At 48.1% G+C, this 25,261-nt stretch overlaps 1 protein-coding gene across 1 annotated transcript in view; it reads left to right on the top strand.

The window, feature by feature from the left end:
- The first annotated feature begins 4,418 nt into the window (after positions 1-4,418).
- Positions 4,419-25,261, top strand: part of MED17 (mediator complex subunit 17) — a 51,870-nt gene continuing 31,027 nt past the window's right edge. The window contains exons 1-6 of the mRNA XM_073582992.1: positions 4,419-4,774; positions 13,676-13,842; positions 18,895-19,114; positions 19,917-20,053; positions 21,370-21,454; positions 21,774-21,926. Of these exons, the coding sequence (XP_073439093.1) occupies positions 4,543-4,774; positions 13,676-13,842; positions 18,895-19,114; positions 19,917-20,053; positions 21,370-21,454; positions 21,774-21,926 (994 nt within the window). The 5' untranslated portion in view covers positions 4,419-4,542. The remainder of the gene's footprint in view (positions 4,775-13,675; positions 13,843-18,894; positions 19,115-19,916; positions 20,054-21,369; positions 21,455-21,773; positions 21,927-25,261) is intronic.

The following is a 25,261-nucleotide window of genomic DNA, read 5'->3' as shown; positions in this document are numbered from 1 at the left end:
GTGGATTGTCCTGGGCCCTACCAGTATGTGGGTTCAAAGCCATATTGGAGTGCATATTACTTGGCAGCAGGGCAGGCCTGTCAATGCATAAAGAAAGAGTACAGGAAAACAAAATGCATAATGTGAGGAGGATTTTCCTGGGCCCTTCCAGTATGTGGGTTCAAAGTCATATTGGAGTGCCTATTACTAAGCAGCAGGGCAGGCCTTGCGGTCAGTGCATACAGAAAGAGTATGGCAGTACAAAATGCATAATGTGAGGTGGATTTTCCTGGGCCATTCAAGTATGTGGGTTCAAAGGCGTATTGGAGTGCATAATACTTGGCAGCAGGGCAGGCCTTGCGGTCAATGCATACAGAAAGTGTACAGGAGTACAAAATGCATAATGTGAGGTGAATTTTCATGGCCCCTTCCAGTATGTGGATTCCAAGGTGTATTGGGGTGCATATGACTTGGCAGCAGGGCAGGCCTTGCTGTCAATGCATAAAGAAAGAGTACGCGAGTATAAAATGCATAATGTGAGGTGGATTTTCCTGGGCCCATCCAGTTTGTGGGCTCCAAGGCATATGGGGGTGCAAATGACTTGGTAGCAGGGCAGGCCGTGCATTCAATGCAACATTTTTTATGGAGGCCCTCCTGGACATCTCGTGAAAGGGGTATTGGGGTGTGTCGTAATTCTTGGCAGCCCATCCACTCCCACGCACTGCATTGGCTGCAACAATTTAGGAGACCCACTCTTTAATAATGGCCCTTTAAGCAGATTAATGCTGCCTGATGTCCCTGTAAAAATAGGCTCTGTGACTTGGTCCCTCCTTCATAAATGAAACAAGATGTGTCTGCTTATGTGTCACACACCACATGGCCAGCTAGGGTTGGTAAATGTTACAATGACATTTCCCAGTGAATGCATTCGTTTTGGTTGAAAGCAATGTTAAAGTGGAAAAACGCTTCAAAAATGCTGCGTCTGAACATAGCCCAAGTGGGGGAGGAACATTTCGGTCAGGGGTTATTTATTTTGCCTTATATGCAAGTTAACCTGGACAGGATGTACCTTTCCCAGCAAAATCCATTTTGGTATGTTTTTTGGTGCACCGGTAAAAATGGCATGAAACAATTGGTTAAAGCTGTGAACTAGGAGCCAGAAACGCTTCCAGGGGCGATCCCCATGATGTCCTCGTGTCATTACAGCAGTGTTTCCATCATTTTCAGAAGTTTTTAGAGCTTAAAAGGACCCCCGGAGTAAAAATGCTCGGGTCTCCCATAGACTTACATTGGGCTCATTGTTCCTGAGTAGAGTTGAGCGACTTTGGTCGGATCGGGTTTCGTGAAACCCGAATGAAACAAAATAAGTTTCAGATGAAACTCATCCGACTAGAGCAAAACAAAGTCGGAGTTTCGTCCGAAACCCGACCCCAATGCAAGTCAATGGGAAATAAAAGTCGGACGAAACTCCGACTTTTTTTGCTCTAGTCGGACGAGTTTCATCTGAAACTTATTTTGTTTCATTCGGGTTTCACGAAACCCGATCCGACCAAAGTCGCTCAACTCTATTCCTGAGTATTTCAATTTGCTCGACCCGAACAACGAGCACCCGAGCATTTTAGTGCTCGCCCCATCACTATTCCTTGACATTGAAGAGGAGCTACATATAGACACAGCCAGCACTAAAATTGATTTTAAGCTATGGCCCAATTTATTCCATCAGTAGGGTACTTGTACATGTGAGTTTTACATTGTTAGGGCTAGCGGAATGCACAAATTAATATAAAGATGGTAAGGTGCGTTTGAAGCCCGGGGTCCACCATGGCGAGATGTTAACTGTTGCTCGGTAATTGCGGACACAAAATGGTGGTATCGCACTGCACACACGTGGGTTAAACGCCACCCGGTGTGTAGTTGCGACGAGCTACTTCACAGAGTCGCGGAACTGCAGAGCATATACCGTACCCTGTTTGCTGTCAAAGGGGACAGATGAATCAGCGCTAGTGTGCGGCCTCAAGACTCAGCCTCAAGGACGCGGGGTAAGAACCTCTCTACACCCACGAAGCGCACGGCGTCGCACCTTGTAGCTTAACGCCATGAATTAGCCGCCATGAATTAGCAGCACACGTCTGTGTACATTCTAACATCTTTGTTGGAAAGGCAGCTGTATTTTAACACCACGTCCTGTCTTGCATGACGTATGTATAGCGACACTTATGAGCATTATTCCTCATATATTATTTTTGTCAATTTGTCTTTCAGCCTGTCACTGCACTATTTCTAATATTTCCTTTCTAGTGTCTGTTTTTCATTAAAGATTATTAGCAAAATGCACCTAAACATAAAATGGTACAGACTAGTTCGCTCACAAAGTTCAACCACCTCTTATCCTGCTACACGTTTACGTACAGCAACATTTATGTGCTTTAGTCCCCCTTTTTCAGCTTCTGGTCCTGTCTCGTTTATGCTTTTTTTGTCTTATATTTCCTTTCTAAGGTGTCTGTTTTTAAAACAAAATCAAAAGCAGAACACACAAAGGGGCAAAAAAAATTCAGTTATGGTGGCACAAGCCTGAGAGAAACTGGTTCTAATCCCCAAAAAATGAGAAACAAAAGGCACCTTAAAAAGTATAAAGCCATTTTTTTTATAAAAAAAAATAGAGATGCTCACACTTTAGAGTGCGCATAAAGAATCAATTGAGTCACGCTCTAAAGACAAGCGCCTGTGCGGCACTGGAAGTTCAACATCATTTAATGTCCAGTACTAACTTTATTTGTAGAGTATTTTGTGAGGAATTGCACTTTTACACGCCTTGCATTTCTGATAAAGGGTTATATTCCCTTTATTATAGCTCTCAGTACTAATAATGGTTGCACTGGGTATTATTGTAATTGCTTTCTAACATTATGAATTAGCCGCATATGTCTGTGTACATTCTGACATCTTTGTTGGAGGGGAAGAAGAATTTTATATTAGCACTATGTTCCTTCTTGCTGGATATATACGTATGTTAGGGCTGGTGGAACGCACCAATTATAAAGATGGTAGTAAGGTGCGTTCGCTGCCCAGTGTCCACCGTGCAGAGATGTTAAAGGGAATCTGTCACCCTTTTTTTTTTGCCTATCAGCTGCCAGCATTGATATCAGGGGCTTATCTACAGCATTCTGCAATGCTGTAGATAAGCCTCCAATGTAACCTGAAAGAACGAGTTACGTTATGCTCACCGAGGTGGGTGGTCCAGTCCGGCGCCTCCCTTCTTCTTGCGATGCCGTCTTCTCCCCGTCCTGTAATGGCTCCGACGCAGGCGCACTGCTCTGCCCTGTTGAGGGCAGAGCAGAATACTGTAGTGCGCAGGCGTCGGGAGACGTCTGGTGCCTGCGCACTACAGTATTCTGCTCTGCCCTCAACAGGGCAGAGCAGTGCGCCTGCGTCGGAGCCATTACAGGACAGGGAGAAGAGGACGCCACCGCATGAAGCGTGGCGCCGCACCGTGACACTCATCGGACTGGACCTCCCACCCCGGTGAGTATAATATAACGCGTTTTTCTTCTCTTTCAGGTTACATCGGAGGCTTATCTACAGCATTACAGAATGATGAAGATAAGCCCCTGATGTCAGTGCTGGCAGCTGAAAGGCAAAAAAAAGGGTGACAGATTCACTTTAACTGCTGCACGGTAATGGCGGACACTAAATAACGTATCGCACTGGACACACATGGGTTTAACACCACCCAGTATGTTGTAGTGACGGGCTCTGTTGCTTCAGAGCCACGGTACCACATAACACAAAATGACGTACCGTTTACTGTCACAGGGCACAGCTGAGTCAGCGCTAGTGTACGGGCACAAGACTTTGCCCCAAGGACGCGGGGCAAGAGCCTCTCTAGACCCACTAAGCGCACGGCGTCTCACCTGCGAACACCACTAATAGACACTGGCTACTCCTACTTGGCGTTGATGCTAGCCCCTGACTCTGCCTCCTACCTGCACTATCAGCCTAGGCTCTAACTGGCAAGGCTGAACACAACACATGCGTACCAAGGGTAGGGGTTTCATAATGAGTCAGTCACCAGAGACATTCATACCTGCACACACCACTCACTCCATAGTGTCTATATTAGCGTGTGGAACTAGTTCAGCACACAAGGCTGAGAGGAAATATGGCGAAAGAGCCTGGGGCGCCAAACCAGGTGAGCTCCAAAAACAAGGCGGCCTGGAGTGCAGCGGCTCACTAACAAGCAACAGTCAGTGAGCGATATTATTTTTTGTGCCTCATTTTCCAGTCTCCGCAGGTGCCATTATGCAGTCACATGGCGCTGCTTCCCCTCCCTTGTACCCAATCCTATCCCTTGTGCTGCCCCCGAGAAAATGGCGATAAGCGCGCTTCCCCGGGTGTATATATACCCTATTCGGATCACGTGGTCCACTAGCGGTCACGAGGGACGCCGGCGCTCACGTGGTGCAGTGACGTCACTACGGCCGGTCACATGACTGTGATGTCATCAGTGGGCGCCGATTCTTCTTTACAGCGCTCATATCTGTATGTATATGTACCGGGTGGAGCATGTCCGGGGGGCCGCCTGTGCAGATCAGCATCGAGTCTTCCGCAGAGAAGCAGGTGCAGGAGGTGGGGCTGGATGGCTCGGAGACGTACGTGCAGCCGCTGTCTATGTCGCAGAACCTGGCCCGTCTGGCGCAGAGAATAGACTTCGGCCAGGACTCTGATGAAGAAGGGATCGGAGATGGCCTCCTTCCCCGGGAGAACGACTGGGGGGAGCAGCCGGAGGAGGAGGAAGGTGAGTACGCTGAGATCGGCCGATGTGACCGGGCATTTGACTTCTTCCCAGTGGCGTAACTACAGAGTTATGGGCCCCAGTGCAAACTTTCAAATGGGCCCCCCCATGCCAAAATACACAGACGTCTCCGCTCACATTGTACCCGCGCCTCCGGCAGCTTTATCGTTTTCCTCGTCCATGAGCCGTCACTAGCTGTGTGCGCAGGCTCAGTATTGTGTGCGCAGAAGTTTCTGCATCATTTCTTGGCAGCAAAAAAACAAAGCCTCTAAAATGTTGTGTTTTTCAGTGCATTTAGGCCGGGTGCCAACGATCCGGATGTGGCAGCGCTTTGGACACAGAGCATGTTCACTGCATCCAGAGCGTTGCCATTTATTGAACGCAGGTGACTCATCTGTGATCACTGAACCGGGCGGCTTCATCACCTCATGAGGAAGCTCTGCCGCTGTGCAATGATGGTGGTGATGAGGCTCTGCCGCTGTGCAATGATGGTGGTGATGAGGCTCTGCCGCTGTGCAATGATGGTGGTGATGAGACTCTGCCGCTGTGCAATGATGGTGGTGATGAGGCTCTGCCGCTGTGCAATGATGGTGGTGATGAGACTCTGCCGCTGTGCAATGATGGTGGTGATGAGGCTCTGCCGCTGTGCAATGATGGTGGTGATGAGGCTCTGCCATGATGGTGGTGATGAGGCTCTGCCGCTGTGCAATGATGGTGGTGATGAGGCTCTGCCGCTGTGCAATGATGGTGGTGATGAGGCTCTGCCGCTGTGCAATGATGGTGGTGATGAGGCTCTGCCGCTGTGCAATGATGGTGGTGATGAGACTCTGCCGCTGTGCAATGATGATGGTGGTGATGAGGAGGCTCTGCTGCTGTGCAATGATGATGGTGGTGATGAGGCTCTGCCGCTGTGCAATGATGGTGGTGAGGAGGTTCTGCCGCTGTGCAATGATGGTGGTGAGGAGGCACTGCCGCTGTGCAATGATGGTGGTGAGGAGGCACTGCCGCTGTGCAATGATGGTGGTGAGGAGGCACTGCCGCTGTGCAATGATGGTGGTGAGGAGGCACTGCCGCTGTGCAATGATGGTGGTGAGGAGGCACTGCCGCTGTGCAATGATGGTGGTGATGAGGCTCTGCCGCTGTGCAATGATGGTGGTGATGAGGCTCTGCCGCTGTGCAATGATGGTGGTGATGAGGCTCTGCCGCTGTGCAATGATGGTGGTGATGAGGCTCTGCCGCTGTGCAATGATCGTATGAGGAGGCTCTGCCGCGGTGCAATGATGGTGGTGATGAGGCTCTGCCGCTGTGCAATGATGGTGGTGATGAGGCTCTGCCGCTGTGCAATGATGGTGGTGATGAGGCTCTGCCGCTGTGCAATGATGGTGGTGATGAGGCTCTGCCGCTGTGCAATGATGGTGGTGATGAGACTCTGCCGCTGTGCAATGATGATGGTGGTGATGAGGAGGCTCTGCTGCTGTGCAATGATGATGGTGGTGAGGAGGCTCTGCTGCTGTGCAATGATGATGGTGGTGATGAGGCTCTGCCGCTGTGCAATGATGGTGGTGAGGAGGCACTGCCGCTGTGCAATGATGGTGGTGAGGAGGCACTGCCGCTGTGCAATGATGGTGGTGAGGAGGCACTGCCGCTGTGCAATGATGGTGGTGAGGAGGCACTGCCGCTGTGCAATGATGGTGGTGAGGAGGCACTGCCGCTGTGCAATGATGGTGGTGAGGAGGCACTGCCGCTGTGCAATGATGGTGGTGAGGAGGCTCTGCCGCTGTGCAATGATGGTGGTGATGAGGCTCTGCCGCTGTGCAATGATGGTGGTGATGAGGCTCTGCCGCTGTGCAATGATGGTGGTGATGAGGCTCTGCCGCTGTGCAATGATCGTATGAGGAGGCTCTGCCGCGGTGCAATGATGGTGGTGATGATGAGGCACTGCCACTGTGTAGTGATGGTGGTGATGAGGCTCTGCCGCTGTGCAATGATGGTGAAGATGAGGAGGCTCTGCCGCTGGATGATGATGGTGGTGGTGATGAGGAGGCCCTGCCTTTAGATGATGGTGGTGATGAGGAGGCTCTGCCGCTGAATGATGATGGTGGTGGTGGTGATGAGGAGGCCCTGCCTTTAGATGGTGGTGGTGATGAGGAGGCTCTGCTGCTGGATGATGGTGGTGATGAGAAGGTTCTAACTTTAGGTGGTGGTGATGAGGAGGCTCTGCCGCTGGATGGTGGTGGTGATGAGGAGGCTCTGCCGCTGGATGATGATATTCGGCTTATGAGCTGTAGTTTTATTGGCATCAGTTTTGCAACATTTTCCTGACTTATAATTCCAGTTTTGGAGGCTCTGCCCCTGTGCAATGATGGTGGTGATGAGCCTCTGCCCCTGTGCAGTGATGGTGGTGATGAGCCTCTGCCCCTGTGCAGTGATGGTGGTGATGAGCCTCTGCCCCTGTGCAGTGATGGTGGTGATGAGACTCTGCCCCTGTGCAGTGATGGTGGTGATGAGCCTCTGCCCCTGTGCAGTGATGGTGGTGATGAGCCTCTGCCCCTGTGCAGTGATGGTGGTGATGAGACTCTGCCCCTGTGCAGTGATGGTGGTGATGAGACTCTGCCGCTGTGCAATGATGGTACGAGGAGGCTCTGCCGCTGTGCAATGATGGTGGTGATGAGGAGGCTCTGCCACTGTGCAATGATGGTGAAGATGAGGATGATGATGGTGGTGATGAGGCTCTGCCGCTGTGCAATGATTGTGGTGATGAGGCTCTGCCGCTGTGCAATGATTGTGGTGATGGGGCTCTGCCGCTGTGCAATGATGGTGATGATGAGGCTCTGCCGCTGTGCATTGATGCTGGTGATGAGGCTCTGCCGCTGTGCATTGATGCTGGTGATGAGGCTCTGCCGCTCTGCAGTGATGGTATGAGGAGGCTCTGCCGCTGTGCAATGATGGCACGAGGAGGCTCTGCCGCTGTGCAATGATGGTGGTGATGAGGGTCTGCCGCTGTGCAATGATGGTGGTGATGAGGCTCTGCAGCTGTGCAATTATGGTGGTGATGAGGCTCTGCCGCTGTGCAATGATGGTGGTGATGAGGCTCTGCCGCTGTGCAGTGATGGTGGTGATGAGGCTCTGCCGCTGTGCAATGATGGTGGTGATGAGGCTCTGCCGCTGTGCAATGATGGTGGTGATGAGGCTCTGCCGCTATGCAATGATGGTGGTGATGAGGCTCTGCCGCTGTGCAATGATGGTGGTGATGGGGCTCTGCCGCTGTGCAATGATTGTGGTGATGGGGCTCTGCCGCTGTGCAATGATGGTGGTGATGAGGAGGCTCTGCCACTGTGCAATGATGGTGAAGATGAGGATGAAGATGGTGGTGATGAGGCTCTGCCGCTGTGCAATGATTGTGGTGATGAGGCTCTGCCGCTGTGCAATGATTGTGGTGATGGGGCTCTGCCGCTGTGCAATGATGGTGATGATGAGGCTCTGCCGCTGTGCATTGATGCTGGTGATGAGGCTCTGCCGCTGTGCATTGATGCTGGTGATGAGGCTCTGCCGCTCTGCAGTGATGGTATGAGGAGGCTCTGCCGCTGTGCAATGATGGCACGAGGAGGCTCTGCCGCTGTGCAATGATGGTGGTGATGAGGGTCTGCCGCTGTGCAATGATGGTGGTGATGAGGCTCTGCAGCTGTGCAATGATGGTGGTGATGAGGCTCTGCCGCTGTGCAATGATGGTGGTGATGAGGCTCTGCCGCTGTGCAGTGATGGTGGTGATGAGGCTCTGCCGCTGTGCAATGATGGTGGTGATGAGGCTCTGCCGCTGTGCAATGATGGTGGTGATGAGGCTCTGCCGCTGTGCAATGATGGTGGTGATGAGGCTCTGCCGCTGTGCAATGATGGTGGTGATGAGGCTCTGCCGCTGTGCAATGATGGTGGTGATGAGGCTCTGCCGCTGTGCAATGATGGTGGTGATGGGGCTCTGCCGCTGTGCAATGATTGTGGTGATGGGGCTCTGCCGCTGTGCAATGATGGTGATGATGAGGCTCTGCCACTGTGCAATGATGGTACGAGGAGGCTCTGCCACTGTGCAATGATGGTGAAGATGAGGAGGCCCTGCCGCTGGATGATGGTGGTGATGAGGCTCTGCTGCTAGATGATGATGATGTTGGTGGTGATGAGGAGGCTCTGCCTCTGGATGATGATGGTGGTGATGAGGAGGCCCTGCCACTGGATGGTGGTTGTGGTGATGAGGAGGCTCTGCCGCGGGAGGATGATGGTGGTGATGAGGAGGCTCTGCCGCTGGATGATGATGGTGGTGGTGATGAGGAGGTTCTGCCGCTGGATGGTGGTGATGGTGATGAGGCTCTGCTGCTGGATGATGATGGTGGTGGTGATGAGGTTCTGCTGCTGGATAATGATGGTGGTGGTGGTGGTGGTGATGAGGAGGCTCTGCCTCTGGATGATGATGGTGGTGGTGATGAGGAGGCCCTGCCACTGGATGGTGGTTGTGGTGATGAGGAGGCTCTGCCTCTGGATGATGATGATGGTGGTGGTGATGAGGAGCCTCTGCCGCTGGATAATGATGGTGATGAGGAGGGTCTGCCGCTGGATGAGAATGATGGTGATGAGAAGGGTCTGCTGCTGGATGATAATGATGGGATGAGGAGGGTCTGCCGCTGGATCATGATGGTGATGATGATGGTGGTAATGAGGAGGCTCTGCCGCTGGATGATAATGTGGTAATGAGGAGGCTCTGCCGCTGGATGATAATGATGGTGATGAGGAAGCTCTGCCGCTGGATGATGATGGTGGTGAGGAGGCTCTGCCGCTGGATGATGATGGTGGTGAGGAGGCTCTGCCGCTGGATGATGATGATGGTGGTGAGGAGGCTCTGCCGCTGGATGATGATGGTGGTGAGGAGGAGGCTCTGCCGCTGGATGACGGTGGTGATGAGGAGGCCCTGCCGCTGGATGGTGGTGGTGATGAGGAGGCTCTACTTTTAGATGGTGGTGGTGATGAGGAGGCTCTGCCGCTGGATGATGATATTCGTCTTATGATCTGTAGTTTTATTGGTATCAGTTTTGCAACATTTTCCTGACTTATAATTCCAGTTTTGGGGGCAGGTGCAGTGTTTTGTTTTGTTTTTTTTGTTTTTTTTTTCCCATTTAAAGGATTTCATAATTTTATACTTTTATGGACCTGGAGATACAAAATGTTTTTGTTTTGTTATTTTGCACTGGGAAAAGCATGATTCAAACTAGGGTCTTTGTTGCAGGTCCGTGATCTGTTTATTCTGTTTTTCAATTTACTGTTTGTATAAGAAATGTTTTGTTTTTGTTTGTTTTGAATACATACATACAAAAAAAAAAAAAAAAAAAAAAAAAAATCTGTCTTTTTCCCTCTCATGACACTCGGGGACTTTCATGACTTGCACCATATACTGTGATATTACAGCATTGCAATATCTTGTGCAATTACCGACCTCCAATGATCAGGATGCTCTGTCCGTCATTGACAACGGTGCTTACACTGTGTGCAGTGGCCTCCGCTCCTGATCCATGTACCAGCTCAATATGTGCACGGTGGATGATGGGAGGGGTTAAATCGGTGCACTTCATCGTAAGTATTTAGCTGCAGAATCTTCCCAGCAGAGGAGCGGCCGCCTCCGATCTCAGAATCAATGGGTGTTTTTTAGGGAATCTGTCACCTCATTCATTCTCCCCAAACCACAGGGCGCAGATCCCAGCAGCACCATCGGAGCCGGGTGTATTCGTTTCTGACATCCTCCAGTGGTTCAGGCAAAATATAGTTATTAGATAGGGTCGAGGCCTATAAGGCAGAGACCAGTACTGGTCCAGCTGATTGACAAGTGTGTCGCTATACAGTTGTGGCCAAAACTATTGACACCCCTGTAATTCTGTCAGATAATACTCAGTTTCTTCCTGAAAATGATTGCAAACACAAATTCTTTGGTATTATCTTCATTTAATTTGTCTTAAATGAAAAAACACAAAAAGAATTGTCCTAAAGCCAAATTGGATATAATTCCACACCAAACATAAAAAAGAGGGTGGACAAAAGTATTGGCACTGTTCGGAAAATCATGTGATGCTTCTCTAATTTGTGTAATTAACAGCACCTGTAACTTACCTGTGGCACCTAACAGGTGTTGGCAATAACTAAATCACACTTGCAGCCAGTTGACATGGATTAAGGTTGACTCAACCTCTGTCCTGTGTCCTTGTGTGTACCACATTGAGCATGGAGAAAAGAAAGAAGACCAAAGAACTGTCTGAGGACTTGAGAAACCAAATTGTGAGGAAGCATGAGCAATCTCAAGGCTACAAGTCCATCTCCAAAGACCTGAATGTTCCTGTGTCTACCGTGCGCAGTGTCATCAAGAAGTTTAAAGCCCATGGCACTGTGGCTAACCTCCCTAGATGTGGACGGAAAAGAAAAATTGACAAGATGTTTGGATGTTGGATAAAGAGCCTCGACTAACATCCAAACAAGTTCAAGCTGCCCTGCAGTCCGAGGGTACAACAGTGTCAACCCGTACTATCCGTCGGCGTCTGAATGAAAAGGGACTGTATGGTAGGAGACCCAGGAAGACCCCACTTCTTACCCCGAGACATAAAAAAGCCAGGCTGGAGTTTTCCAAAACTTACCTGAAAAAGCCTAAAACGTTTTGAAAGAATGTTCTCTGGTCAGATGAGACAAAAGTAAAGCTTTTTGGGCAAAGGCATCAACATAGAGTTTACAGGAGAAAAAAAGAGGCATTCAAAGAAAAGAACACGGTCCCTACAGTCAAACATGGCGGAGGTTCCCTGATGTTTTGGGGTTGCTTTGCTGCCTGTGGCACTGGACTGCTTGACCGTGTGCATGGCAAATGAAGTCTGAAGGCTACCAACAAATTTTGCAGCATAATGTAGGGCCCAGTGTGAGAAAGCTGGGTCTCCCTCAGAGGTCATGGGTCTTCCAGCAGGACAATGACCCAAAACACACTTCAAAAAGCACTAGAAAATGGTTTGAGAGAAAGCACTGGAGACTTCTAAGGTGGCCAGCAATGCGTACAGACCTGAATCCCATAGAACACCTGTGGAGAGATCTAAAAATGGCAGTTTGGAGAAGGCACCCTTCAAATATCAGGGACCTGGAGCAGTTTGCCAAAGAAGAATGGTCTAAAATTCCAGCAGAGCATTGTAAGAAACGCATTGATGGTTACCGGAAGGATCAACTTTATTCTCATTTGCACAAGGAAAGACTAGAAGCAATGGGATGAAACTGAATGGGAGGAGACACAGATTAGATATTAGAAAAAACTTTTTGACAGTTAGAGTGATCAATGAGTGGAACAGGCTGCCACGAGAAGTGGTGAGTTCTCCTTCAATGGAAGTCTTCAAACAGAGGCTGGACAGACATCTGACTGGGATGATTTAGCGAATCCTGCTTTGAGCAGGGGGTTGGACCAGATGGCCCAGGAGGTCCCTTCCAACTCTACGATTCTATGATTCTATGATTCTATGATTCTATGAAGCGGTTGGTCGCAGTTATTTTGGCTAAAGGTTGTGCAACCAAGTATTAGGCTGAGGGTGCCAATACTTCTGTCTGGCCCATTTTTGGAGTTTTGTGTGAAATGATCAATGTTTTGCTTTTTGCTTCATTCTCTTTTGTGTTTTTTCATTCAAGACAAATTAAATGAAGATAATAATACCAAAGAATTTGTGTTTGCAATCATTTTCAGGAAGAAACTGAGTATTATCTGACAGAATTGCAGGGGTGTCAATACTTTTGGCCACAACTGTAGAAGAGATCTGCTAATAACGGATTAGAGCAATGAGGGAAGAAGCCGGACCCTTTTATAAATGATATTTTCCTGAAATCCTGGACATTTTTAGAAATGAATATACCCGGGTGCAATGGTGCAGCCCTGCTCTAAGTTATGCTGCCCGCATTTTGGGCAAAAATCATAGAAAAAATCCTAAAATCAATACTTTATTATTAAAAGACCTGAAAAGGTCACACCACAGGGTGAACACAAGACCAAACAAAAAACCGTGTCCAATTATATATAACATATAATAGGGGAATTCTAGGGGTCCCTAATGCAGTCTAATGCTCACTCCTTCCTTGCCGCGGAGGTTGGCACCCTAGGGGGGACGTTGTGGCGCCCCCGCTCAACGATGTCTATCCCTAGAGACCCTATTATACCTTGCAGCCACTAGGGGATCCTTTCCCCGATAATAAAGGGACCCCTAACATTAGACAGAGACAAACCTACAATAAGGAGGACCCTAATCCCCAAAAGGATTAAAAACATAAGGAACACATTAATATGATTTTATTATGGTGACAAGTATTGATTTTAGGGTTTTTTTCTATGATTTTTGGTTTGAGACCCTTGGACATTGACACTGATTTCTGCCCGCCTTTTGGGCAACATGAATCAGGTGAGAGGTTCCCTTTTCAGTGGTCGCTGTTAGTGCTACAAATGATATAAATCGCTGTACAGGTGACTATAAAAAAAACTTTGTAGAAATCTGCTGCTTTCTCCACTGCTGAGCCACTTCATTCCCTGCATTCTGAACTCACCACCCACTCTAGGGAACAAAAAACTGCTTAAATGTTTCTTGGGTGTAATAGGACAGACTGTCAGCTCACTGAGGGATGTGATTACAGCTGAGGGGTTGTGTCAGCGTTGAACTTCATGGGTGTATTCCTCCCACACGTCCCAGATTTCTGCTTGATCGACAGTTTGGACAAGCAGTAACGTCGGCCTCTTGCGCTATGGCAGCGCATTGGTATCACACGTTAATGAATCAGATTAGTTGCGTTGTATTCGTGTGTTCTGGATGAAATGGTTAATTATGATTTCTGTTGCACTAATTATGGCCGTCATTCCCCTGTCAGGCCTGGTCAAATTCCAGCCATCGCTCTGGCCGTGGGACTCTGTGCGGAACCATCTTCGAGGCTCGCTGACGGAGATGTGTGTATTGTACGATGTGCTGACCGTGGTGAAAGACAAGCGGTACATGCACCTGGACCCTGTGTCCCAGGAGTCCCTGACCCCAAAGCAGGTAAGGACGCCCCAGGGGCCACTGGGGTGGTCAGTAGGCTCATTCTGTGTCTGCTTGCACGGAACAGAGACCCCTACGTGCACACCCCCAGGAAGGAAGAAACGCACGTCAGGGTCTCTGTTCCCTGCTCTCCAGGCCACTTTACAGGTTATAGTTATCTATTATTCATGGCTATTTTGCACATCAGCCACTAGAGGGCGTCTATCTCACACTTGCCTTTATTCTGCTCACTAATTTGCATTTTCTATCCATGTTAAACTTTTTTTTAACCCCTTCATGACCCAGCCTATTTTGACCTTAATGACCTGGCCATTTTTTGCAATCCTGACCAGTGTCCCTTTATGAGGTAATAACTCTGGAACGCATCCTAGCGATTCTGAGATTGTTTTCTCGTGACATATTGGGCTTCATGTTAGTGGTAAATTTAGGTCGATAATTTTTGCGTTTATTTGTGAAAAAAAACTGAAATTTTGCAAAAACTTTGGAAATGTTGCAATTTTCAAATTTTGAATGTTTATTCTGTTAAACCAGAGAGTTATGTGACACAAAATAGTTAATAAATAACATTTCCCACCTGTTTACTTTACATCAGCACAATTTTGGCAACAACATTTTTTTTTTGTTAGGAAGTTGTAAGGGTTAAAAGTTGACCAGCGATTTCTCATTTTTACAACAAAATTTATAAAACCATTTTTTTTAGGGACCACCTCACATTTGAAGTCGCTTTGAGGGGTCTATATGGCAGAAAATACCCAAAAGTGACACCATTCTAAAAACTGCACCCCTAAAGGTGCTCAAAACTACATTCAAGAAGATTATTAACCGTTCAGTTGCTTCACAGGAACTAAAGCAACGTGGAAGGAAAAAATGGACATTTTTAATTTTTCCAACAAAAATTTTGATTTAGCATCAGTTTTTTTCCTTTTCACATGGGCAACAGGATAAAATGGATCCTAAAGTTTGTTGGGCAATTTCTCCTGAGTACACCAATACCTCATATGTGGTCATAAACCACTGTTTGGGCGCACGGCAGGGTCCGGAAGAGAAGGAGCGCCATTTGACTTCTTGAGCGGAAAATTAGCTCCAATCGTTAGCGGACACCATGTTGCATTTGGAGAGCCCCTGTGTGCCTAAACATTGGAGCTCCCCCACAAGTGACCCCATTTTGGAACCTAGAAACCCCCCCCCCTCCCAAGGAACTTATCTAGATGTGTGGCGAGCACTTTCAACCCCCAAGTGCTTCACAGAAGTTTATAACGCAGAGCCGTGAAAATAAAAAATCATTTTTTTTCCTCACAAATGATTTTTTAGCCCGCTATTTTTTATTTTTACATGGCTAACAGGAGAAATTGGACAACAAAAGTTGTTGTGCAATTTGTCCTGAGTACACCGATACCCCATATGTGGGGGGAACCACTGTTTGGGCGCATGGGAGAGCTCAGAAAGGAAGGAGCGCCATTTTGGAATGCAGACTTTGATGGAATGTTCTGCGGGCGTCACGTTTAAAGAGCCTCTGATGGGCCTAAACAGTAGAAACCCCCCCACAAGCGACCCCATTTTGGAAACTAGACCCCTCCCCCCAAGGAGCTTATCTAGATGTGTGGTGAGCACTTTGAGCCCCCAAGGGCTTCACAGAAGTTTATAAACGCAGAGCCATGAAAATAAAAAATAATTTTTCTTCCTCAAAAATGATTTTTTTAGCCCGCTATTTTTTTATTTTCCCAAGCGTAACAGGATAAATTGGACCACAAAAGTTGTTATCCTGAGTACGCTGGTACACCATATGTGGTGGGGAACCACTGTTTGGGCGCCCGGCAGAGCTCACAAGGGAAGGAGCGCCATTTGACTTTTTGAATAGAAAATTAGCTCCAATCATTAGCGGACACCATGTCGTGTTTGGAGATCCCCTGTGTGCCTAAACTTTGGAGCTCCCCCACAAATGACCCCATTTTTGAAACTAGACCCTCTAAGGAACTTATCTAGATTCATAATGAGCACTTTGAACCCCCAGGTGCTTCACAGAAGTGTATAACAGAGCCGTGAAAATAAAAAATCATTTTTTTCCTCAAAAAATTATTTTTTAGCCCACAATTTTTTATTTTCACCAGGGTAACAGGAGAAATTGGACCCCAAAAGTTGTTATACAATTCTGAGTACGCTGGTACCCCGTATGTGGGGGGGAACCACTGTTCGTTCACACGTTGGGGCTCGGAAGGGAAGTAGTGATGTTTTGAAATGTCGACTTTGATGGAATGGTCTGCGGGCATCATGTACGTCTGCAGAGCCCCTGATGTGCCTAAACAGTAGAAATCCCCCACAAGTGACCCCATTTTGGAAACTAGACCCCCCCAAGGAACTTAGCTAGATGTGTGTTGCGCACTTTGAACCCCCACGTGCTTCACCGAAGTTTATAACGCAGAGCTGTGAAAATAAAAAAAAATAATTTTTTTTCCTCAGATTTTTAGCCCACGATTTTTTTTATTTTCACAAGGGTAACAGGATAAGTTGGACCCCAAAAGTTGTTGTCCAGCTTGTCCTGAGTATGCTGATACCCCATATGTGGGGGTAAACCACTGTTTGGGCACACATCGGGGCTCGGAATGGAGGGAGCACTGTTTGACTTTTTGAACGCAAAATTGGCTGGAATAAATGGTGGCGCCATGTCGCGCTTGGAGACCCTGTGATGTGCCTAAACAGTGGAAACCCCTCAATTCTATCTCCAACACTAACCCCAACACACCCCTATCCCTAATCCCAACAACCCCAACACACCCCTATCCCTAATCCCAACCCTAATCATAACCCTAACCCCAACACACTCCCAACTCTAACCCTAACCACAAGCCTAACCCTAATCCCAACCCACCCCTAGCCCACCCCTAATTTCACCCCTAGCCCTAATTCCAATCCTAATGGAATAATAAAAATATTTTTTTTTTATTATTTGTGCCTGCCTATGGGGGTGATAAAGGGGGGGTGTATTTACTTTTTTTTATTTTGATCACTGTGCGAGTTTATCACAATGATCAATATGAAAAAATGAATCTGCAGCCGGCAAATTCCGGCGGGCGCACTGCTCATGCGCCTGCCATTTTCCAAGATGGCGGCGCCCATGATCCGAGACGGCCAGAGGGACTTTGTAGGTACCGTGGGGGGAGCGGAGGGAAGGGGGAGGGGAGCTGATGGTAATGGCGGTGGCAGATAGCCACCGTCCGTCAGTGGTGGGGGCTGATCGCCCCCGCCAGTCGGTGGGGGAGGGGGTCGAGTCTCGGTCTCCAGCCATGGCCGATGCTATTGCAGCATCGGCCATGGCTGGATTGTAATATTTCACCAAATTTCATTGGTGAAATATTACAAATCGCTCTGATTGCCTGTTTCACTTTTAACAGCCAATCAAAGCGATCGTAGGCATGTCGAGGCTGTCATGCCCCCTGGGGTTAACTATAAAGGGTCCTCTGTGGGTGGGTTGGGTGACCTTTCAGTGACCCCGGTCACCCGACCCACAGGGAAGGGGGGGCAGTCAATTCGTGATGCCACATAGACGTCATGGGTCGTATTGGCACGACTTTTCATGACGCCTATGTGGCGTCAAAGGTCGGGAAGAGGTTAATACACTGGGTAATTCCCCATTATATTTATTCTTGCTCTTTTGTTTATTTCCTAAATTTTACCCCTGATACGTTTTGACTGGCTCTGCTCTCTATACCCCACTTTGGGCTTATTGGTCTTACCAGATGTACCGATTGCTATTTTTTCTTCTTCTTGCATATAGGTTTTACCATTACAAATCTATGTATGTATTATGGTTCTGGAGTAAAGGGATTTCTGTTGTCCAGTCTCCCTTTATGTATTTGTTTTATTCCAATAAAGTTTAGATTTCGGTTTCTATATGGGCTGTTTGGCTTCCCATTACTTTGGTTACTGAGTATTAATATTTTATAGTAATGGTATCACTTACTACTGAACAGAATTGATATTGACTCTCTGCTCACTGCTAATTCATGATGTAATGGGTCTGATTGTAATGTGTATTGTCATCAGTAACGGCGAATCAAAACTATATAATATAATGCTTTCTATAGAGTGTGTCAATCATTTGCCCCTGATATTCAGCCATTGTGCCTCCCCAGCTTCCCCACATGCGGTATGACGGCCCCCTTGGGCACACACGCATTCCTCCTCTCGCTCCCTTCCCTCCTGCGCTCTGGTCTTAGCTCTGTGCACCGAGGCTCCACAGAGCAGACGCGACGTAGTGATGTCAGCGCATCTGCTGAGTCTCCCAGGGTCAGATGTGACCCTGGGCGGCGCTTTTCCCAGGTATGAACTAGCCCATTCAACTGGCTGAATCAGTGTGAGCTCGTGGATGACATTTATGTGGCATATTTTTGTTGTGTAGAAAAACTGGACCCCACAGTTTGGCGTAAAAGGACCCTTTTATTCCCTATGGAGTAGCCAGAAAAAGCAGAGTGCAGTTTTCACAAGTCAGCCAAGGAACTAATAGGGTGGCAGTCAATTATTTGCACAGCTGTCCCATTGTGCAGGGGTTAAATTCTAAAGACATACTGATGGGGCTCACAATCTAAATTCCCTATCGGGGACAGTGCCAATAATGTCTGTAAAGCGCTGTGGAATTAATAGCGCTATATAAGTGAGTAAAATTAAGAAAAGTGCTCCTTGTGCCTATCCATGTGGGACTCGGTGGTCGAACGCACCACAATCAGTAAGATATCATCTGTTCAGAGGATTGGTGAAATTGTATCTTCACTAGACTCTTTTTAATATTAGACTGGCTCCCATCGATCAGCTGTTTTCAACTGCTGCCAGATGTGGATTAAGCGGAGTAGCTCTTCTCCTATCATTGAGTGACGGCCGGTCTTAGGTGCTGCAGGACACCTCCTACTGAAGTGAATGTATCGGAGGTTCTTGGTCACAGTGTACGGAGCTGTGCCGCTCCAGCTCTGCAATATATGTAACAGCACAGCCTGATGCTGATGATCCACGCTGAGGATATATAGTATATGTCGTAATTGAGTGATTGTCTTTTCTTTTCAGAGTCAGCCTGGTTTACTGTTGGTTTCTAAGCGGAAATCTCTCCTGGGCGCTGCCCAGATCCTATTGAAAGGTGGTGAGCGTCTGTCTAAGTCTGTGGCGGAGAACCAGGAGAACAAGAGGCAGCGCGACTTTAACTCCGAGCTGCTGAGATTACGCCAGCACTGGAAGCTGAGGAAGCTGGGGGATAAGATCCTGGGGGACTTGAGCTACAGGAGTGCAGGTAGGAAGCTTTCATCTTGCATCCTCCTATGTGGGGGAAGCCATATTGGTTTTCACATTGCTTTCCGAGAAATAGGTGAAAATAGTCATCCAAATAATAGAACATGAGATAAGTCTGTGATTGGGACAAAGTGAGTCCAAGAGCTGGAGTGTAACCAAATCCCTCGTACCTGATGGACCGAAAGAGCAAAAGCCGCACAGCCACAAGTTTAGGTGCAGAGATGATTGGTAAAGGGGAATAGGACTGCATGCAGTGTTTTTTTTTTTTAACTGCCAAATCGATAGAGACCTTTTCAGAACCCGACAGCCTCCATTACAGGGTCTGATGTAAAGCTGTCCATACACTTAGATGTGGATCCACTGAACTCCTGTGTACAACCTAATGCTCAACCTAAACAATTATGCACATGTTTTAGTAGGGCTAGTGGAGGATCACATGTGGCAGTGACTTATCCCCCCAAGAAAAGAACATGATTGAGCAGAGAAATTCAACATGTCCAATCCCTCTATCTCCCAAACATTGTTTTCTGCGTGAGAGTTAGGAGGCCTCCATATACGTCACATGGTCTACAGGTTCCCATCGCTTTACTCCGTTGCGTGTCTGGGTAAATCGCTTACGTAGATGCTAGTAAATGTTGAACATAAAGTGATCACATATAGTTCATCGATGTCAGATATTTGTCCCCCCTTCATAACTTGCCATCCCTGTATAATATGGGATGCCCCGCTATCCGCCGGTCGTCAGGTAGAATCGGGTCTCTCTGTTCCTGTTCTGACGTCTCCCCTTTTTCCTATTGTTATAGGGTCGCTCTTTCCTCACCAGGGAACATTTGAAGTCATAAAGAACACGGACATCGACTTGGATAAGAAAATCCCTGAAGATTACTGCCCGCTAGATGTGCAGATCCCCAGCGATCTGGAGGGATCGGCTTATCTGAAGGTGTGACGTTTATATTTTTATTATCTTTAGTTATTAATAGGAGCCGGTCAGCGCAGAATATGTAGGCATGTCGGAAATTATTCAGTATAAATTGTTTGGGGTTTTTTTTTTTTTTTTCATTAAAATCCCTGGTGTTTTTCTGTATAGGAGGAGTCCAGTGGGCGATCCTACTAATGGTTAACGGCTATCCATGCATGCATAAAGGGAAGACTGTCAATCACTAGTTGGACCGCCCATTGGACTCATATACACACAACACCAAGGATTTCAATGAATAAAATACAAGTTATACTGAAATTGATCCCACAGATGTCTATCAATCTGATCAGCTCCTTCCTGCGTGCGGATCGGAGACCATTTGTAATAGGACAGGATTCTGTTAAGAATATTCAAAGCCTGAAAAGTGCCTGCAGTTCGCCCCAATGTCCTAAACTAAGGGCCCCGTTACACGCTTCAATGTCCCAGCGATCCAACCAACGATCCGACGTGGATGGGATCGCTGGGACATAGTTAGCTGATCGCTGGTGAGCTGTCACATAGACAGACTCACCAGTGATCAGGACCAGCGAGCAAGCTGGTATCCAAGGTAAACGGGGTATCTAAGAGCCGCGTGGCTCTTAGATACCTGCTGTTTACCTTGGATACCAGCTCCCAGCGTCACTGATCATTGGTCTCTCGCTGTCACACGCAGCGATGTGTGCTGGCCAGCGGGAGACCAGCGATCAAAAAACCGCCCTGGACGTTCGAGCACGATCAGCGATACCCGGCGGGGTGGTTGGTCGCTGATGTGTGTCACACACAGCGATATCGCTGGCGAGATCGCTATGGCGTCATAAAATCAGCGATCTCGCTAGCGATCTTGCTGTGTGTGACGGGGCCCTAACCCCCCCCTTCATGTCAGGCAGATGGTGGTCCAGGAAGCTAACGGGTTACTTCCTTACTGACCTCCCCCTTCTGACTTGTGACTGTCATAGCTGGGGACCATGCTGAGAAGACAGAGGCCATTTCTAACACCTTCTGCCTTCTGTGTTTCGGGCTACAGATGCACTGAGTACGCACAATGCAGTGAATGGAAGCAGCGGCAGTGCTGACGCTTCTGTAGGACCCGGTGGCCAGATGACCGCCGGGGATTTGCCCGACACAGCAGAGCTGAGGAGCCTTGTAGATTGGCATTGCCAGTGATTTGGGCACAGCAGGAGGCTTCCCCTCCACCTTTTGTGGGTGTTTTGATTTTTTTTTTTTTCCCCTGTTCTATGCCATGAGCTTTATCTTATAACCTATTGATTAATCGGAGAACCGAATTCGTTTGGTTGCAGGTTTCCATTCAGAAGCAGTCGTCAGATATCGGGGACCTCGGTACGGTGAATCTGTTCAGAAGGACCTTACCCAAAGCCAAGCCCGGTAAGTTTTGTAGAACGGCTTTTGCTCCATAGTGGAGTTGCTGACAGCAAGCGAAGATCCTGATCATGAAAAATAAAGTATATTGGACACACAACTTTTCTTACACGGGAATTGGGAATCTGTAAAAGTGAGAGAATGACATCACAGTGGGGGGAGGGCTGCGCTCATCCATTACTAGCAGTAGCTGCAGCTCCCACCTCTTTGCTTCTTATTTATGATATGTGTCACGTGTGCCAGGACAACCGTTCTGTGGTGCCATCTGTTGAGGATCCTTCCAGCACACTCAATATTTAATTGCCCCCTTGCTTCCTGATTGCAGGGACGCCACATTGGCAGACGAGGCTGGAAGCCGCACAGAACGTCCTGCTCTGCAAAGAAATATTTGCGCAGTTGTCTCGTGAAGCCGTCCAGATCAAATCCCAAATTCCTCACATCGTCGTCAAGAACCAGATCATCTCCCAGCCATTTCCTGGTAAGAAATACATTCCCTACAGTAGGGGTCTGCACCCTGTGGCGGTCCGGCAGTTGTGAAACTACAACTCCCAGCATGGCTTGGGGGGCCATCGAGTAACCTGGAGTGCCAAAGGTTGCTGATCCCTATTCTACAGACTTTTTTTTTTTTTTGTCATGTGTATTAATGATGAACGAGCCTGTTCGGATAAGGTGTTACTAATCAAGTATTTTCAGTGTGCACGAGTCTGTTCGACAGCCGCAACATGTGGGGGGGGGATGCCTGTTTTTTAGGCAATCCCTGCATGTGTGTCAGCCGCGGCGACTCGAGCATAGTATTAGAGCACACCAAAATGCTCAATTCAGGACCTCTTTCTCACTCTCTCGCAATCTTGCCTTCCTCGGCCTTGCAGAAACATGGCTGACACCACCTTCCCTGCTGTACTGTGTTACGGTGGCCTCCACTTCACCCACACTCCTCACCCCGGCAACAGACACGGTGGAGGAGTGAGTCGTCTTTATTCTAACTTCACCTTTAACCCAATCCCACCTCTACCCTTCCTTATCCTCCCCTCTTTTGTTGTCCACTCTGTCCGCATCTACTCTCCCTCCAACATCCAAGTGGCCATCATATACCGACCTCCGGGCCCGACCATTGCCTTCATTGACCAATTCTCTACCTGGCTTCTTCACTTTCTTTCCACTGACATCCCCACTATCATCATAGACACTTCAACATCCCCACTGATACCCTTCAGTCAACAGCCTCCAAACTCTTGTCCATTACTTCATCTTTTGGACTTGCTCAGTGGTCCTCCTCAGCAACCCACACAGACGGACATGCATTAGACTGGTCTATCTAACTTCACAACCTCCCCTCTCCCTCTATCTGACCACCATCTACTTACTTTCTTATCCCTGTCCTCCTCACCTATCACCCATGTCCAGCAACATGCACACCCCCGCAGAAACCTCACACACCTAGACACCCACATGCTCTCTGACTCTATTCTACCACTGGATTCCATATCCTCACTCCATGATACAGACAGGGCCACTGCTTTCTACAATGCCACTCTCGCATCAGCTTTTGATACGGTCGCCCCTCTCGTTCATGGCAGAGTGCGACGTATCAACAGACAACCCTGGCACAATAACATCACTAAAAAGCTCCGGCAAGTGTCCAGGGTTGCAGAGCGACATTGGAAGAAAACAAATTCGCAAGATGACTTCACTGCATTCAAACAGGCAACATTCGGTTTCAAATCTGCCCTCACTTCATCTAAACAGGCCAACTTCACATCCCTTGTATCTACTCTATCCTACAATCCCAAACAGTTATTCAAAACTTTTAACTCCCTCCTCCGCCCCCCACTGCTCCCTCATCTCTGCTGAAGACTTAGCCACACACTTCAAAAATAAGATCGACCAAACAAGGCAAGCCTTTATTGTTCAACCACCAAAACCCCTTTGTATACCAGACCAATGCCCAAACCCCATAACCTCCCTCTCCAACATCACTGAAGGGGAGCTTGTCTCTACAAATCACACCTCACCTCTCGTGCACTAGACCCCATCCCACCTCCTCCCCAACCTCACCTCCACACTTATCCCATCCCTAACCCACCTCTTCAACCTATCACTAACTTCTGGTACTTTCCTTTCTGCTTTCAAACATGCCACAATCACGCCTATCCTTAAAAAGCCAACCCTTGACCCAATGGCTACGTCCAGCTATCGCCCAATATCACTGCTCCCATTCGCTTCCAAACTCCTGTAGCATCACGTCCACGCTGAACGTTCCTCCCACCTCTCATCTAACTTGCTCTTTGACAATCTACAATCTAGTTTCCATCCCCATCATTCCACTGAGACTGCCCTGACCAAAATTACTAACGACCTACTTACATCCAAAGCGAACGGACAATACTCTATACTCCTTCTAGACCTGTCCTTTGCTTTCGACACATTTGACCACTGCCTCCTACCACAGAGTCTCTCTTCCTTTGACATCAAAGACCTCGCCCTACCCTGGATCTCCTCATACCTTTCCAACCGCACATTCAGCGTCTCCCACACTAACTCCTCATCCCACCTTCTCTCTGTTGGAGTTCCCCAAGGCTCTGTTCTAGGACCCCTACACTTCTCATTCTATATATTTGTCTAATGGATTCCAGTACCACCTTAATGCCGATGATACTCAGATCTACCTCTCTGGCCCAGACGTCACCTCTCTGCTGTCCAGAATCCCGGAGTGTCTATCAGCCATATCCTCCTTCTCCTCCCGCTTCCTCAAGCTCGAGGTGGACAAATCTGAACTCATCATCTTTCCCCCATCTCACAGATCTTCATTACATGATCTATCTATCACAATAAATGACATCACGCTTTCCCCCATACCGGAAGTCCGCTTCCTCGGAGTAACCCTTGACTCTGCCCTGTACTTCAAACTGCACATCCAAGCTCTCTCCACCTCCTGTCGCCTCCAGCTCAAAAATATTTCCAGAATCCGTCCTTTCCTCAACCCTCAATCTACTAAAATGCTTGTGCATGCCCTCATCATCTCCCGCCTCAACTACTGCAACATCCTTTTCTGTAGCCTCCCTGCTAACACCCTCACACCTCTCCAGTCCATCCTTAACTCTGCTGCCTGACTAATTCATCTCTCTCCTCGCTACTCCCTCTGCTTCTCCCCTCTGCAAATCTCTTCACTGCTTCACATTCCCTCAGCGTATCCAGTTCAAATTACTAATACTGACCTACAAGGCCATCTACAACCTGACTGCTCCATATATCTCTGAACTAATCTCCCGATATCTTCCCTCACGTAATCTCCGGTCCTCCCAAGACCTCCTTCTCTCCTTCACACTTATTCGCTCCTCTTCTAACCGCCTCAAAGACGTCTCCCGAATAGCCCCCAGTCTCTGGAATTCTTTGCCCCAACACGTTTGACTATCATCCACACTCGGCTCCTTCAGACGGAACCTGAAAACCCATCTCCTCAAGAAAGCCTACAGCCTGCAATGATCCCCGCTGCCTCCTCACCACTACCGGAGATATCACCTCAACCAACTAACAATGTAGTACAAAAACTTGGCACTCAAAAGAAAAATTGATTTGACAGTTCCTTTATTGTAAAAGGCATCCAGTTAAATATACTTCTTTTACTTCTTTAAACGTTTTCGGTCATACAATTGACCTTCATCAGAAACAGAATTTTTTTCACAGTTGGTTTTAACTGGGTATATTCATTAATAATGTGGAGAAGCAGACGTCTGGGAAGCAGCAGCTACTGAGGATGAAGGGACACCATTCATGTAGGAAACCACCAGACCCACGGGTTTGACACCTTGGGTT

This window comes from Dendrobates tinctorius, unplaced genomic scaffold (assembly GCF_039654945.1).
Source record: "Dendrobates tinctorius isolate UK_male_01 unplaced genomic scaffold, ASM3965494v1 ptg000075l, whole genome shotgun sequence".
Classification (NCBI taxonomy): Eukaryota; Metazoa; Chordata; class Amphibia; order Anura; family Dendrobatidae; genus Dendrobates; species Dendrobates tinctorius.
This window is presented reverse-complemented; position numbering and strand designations above follow the sequence as displayed.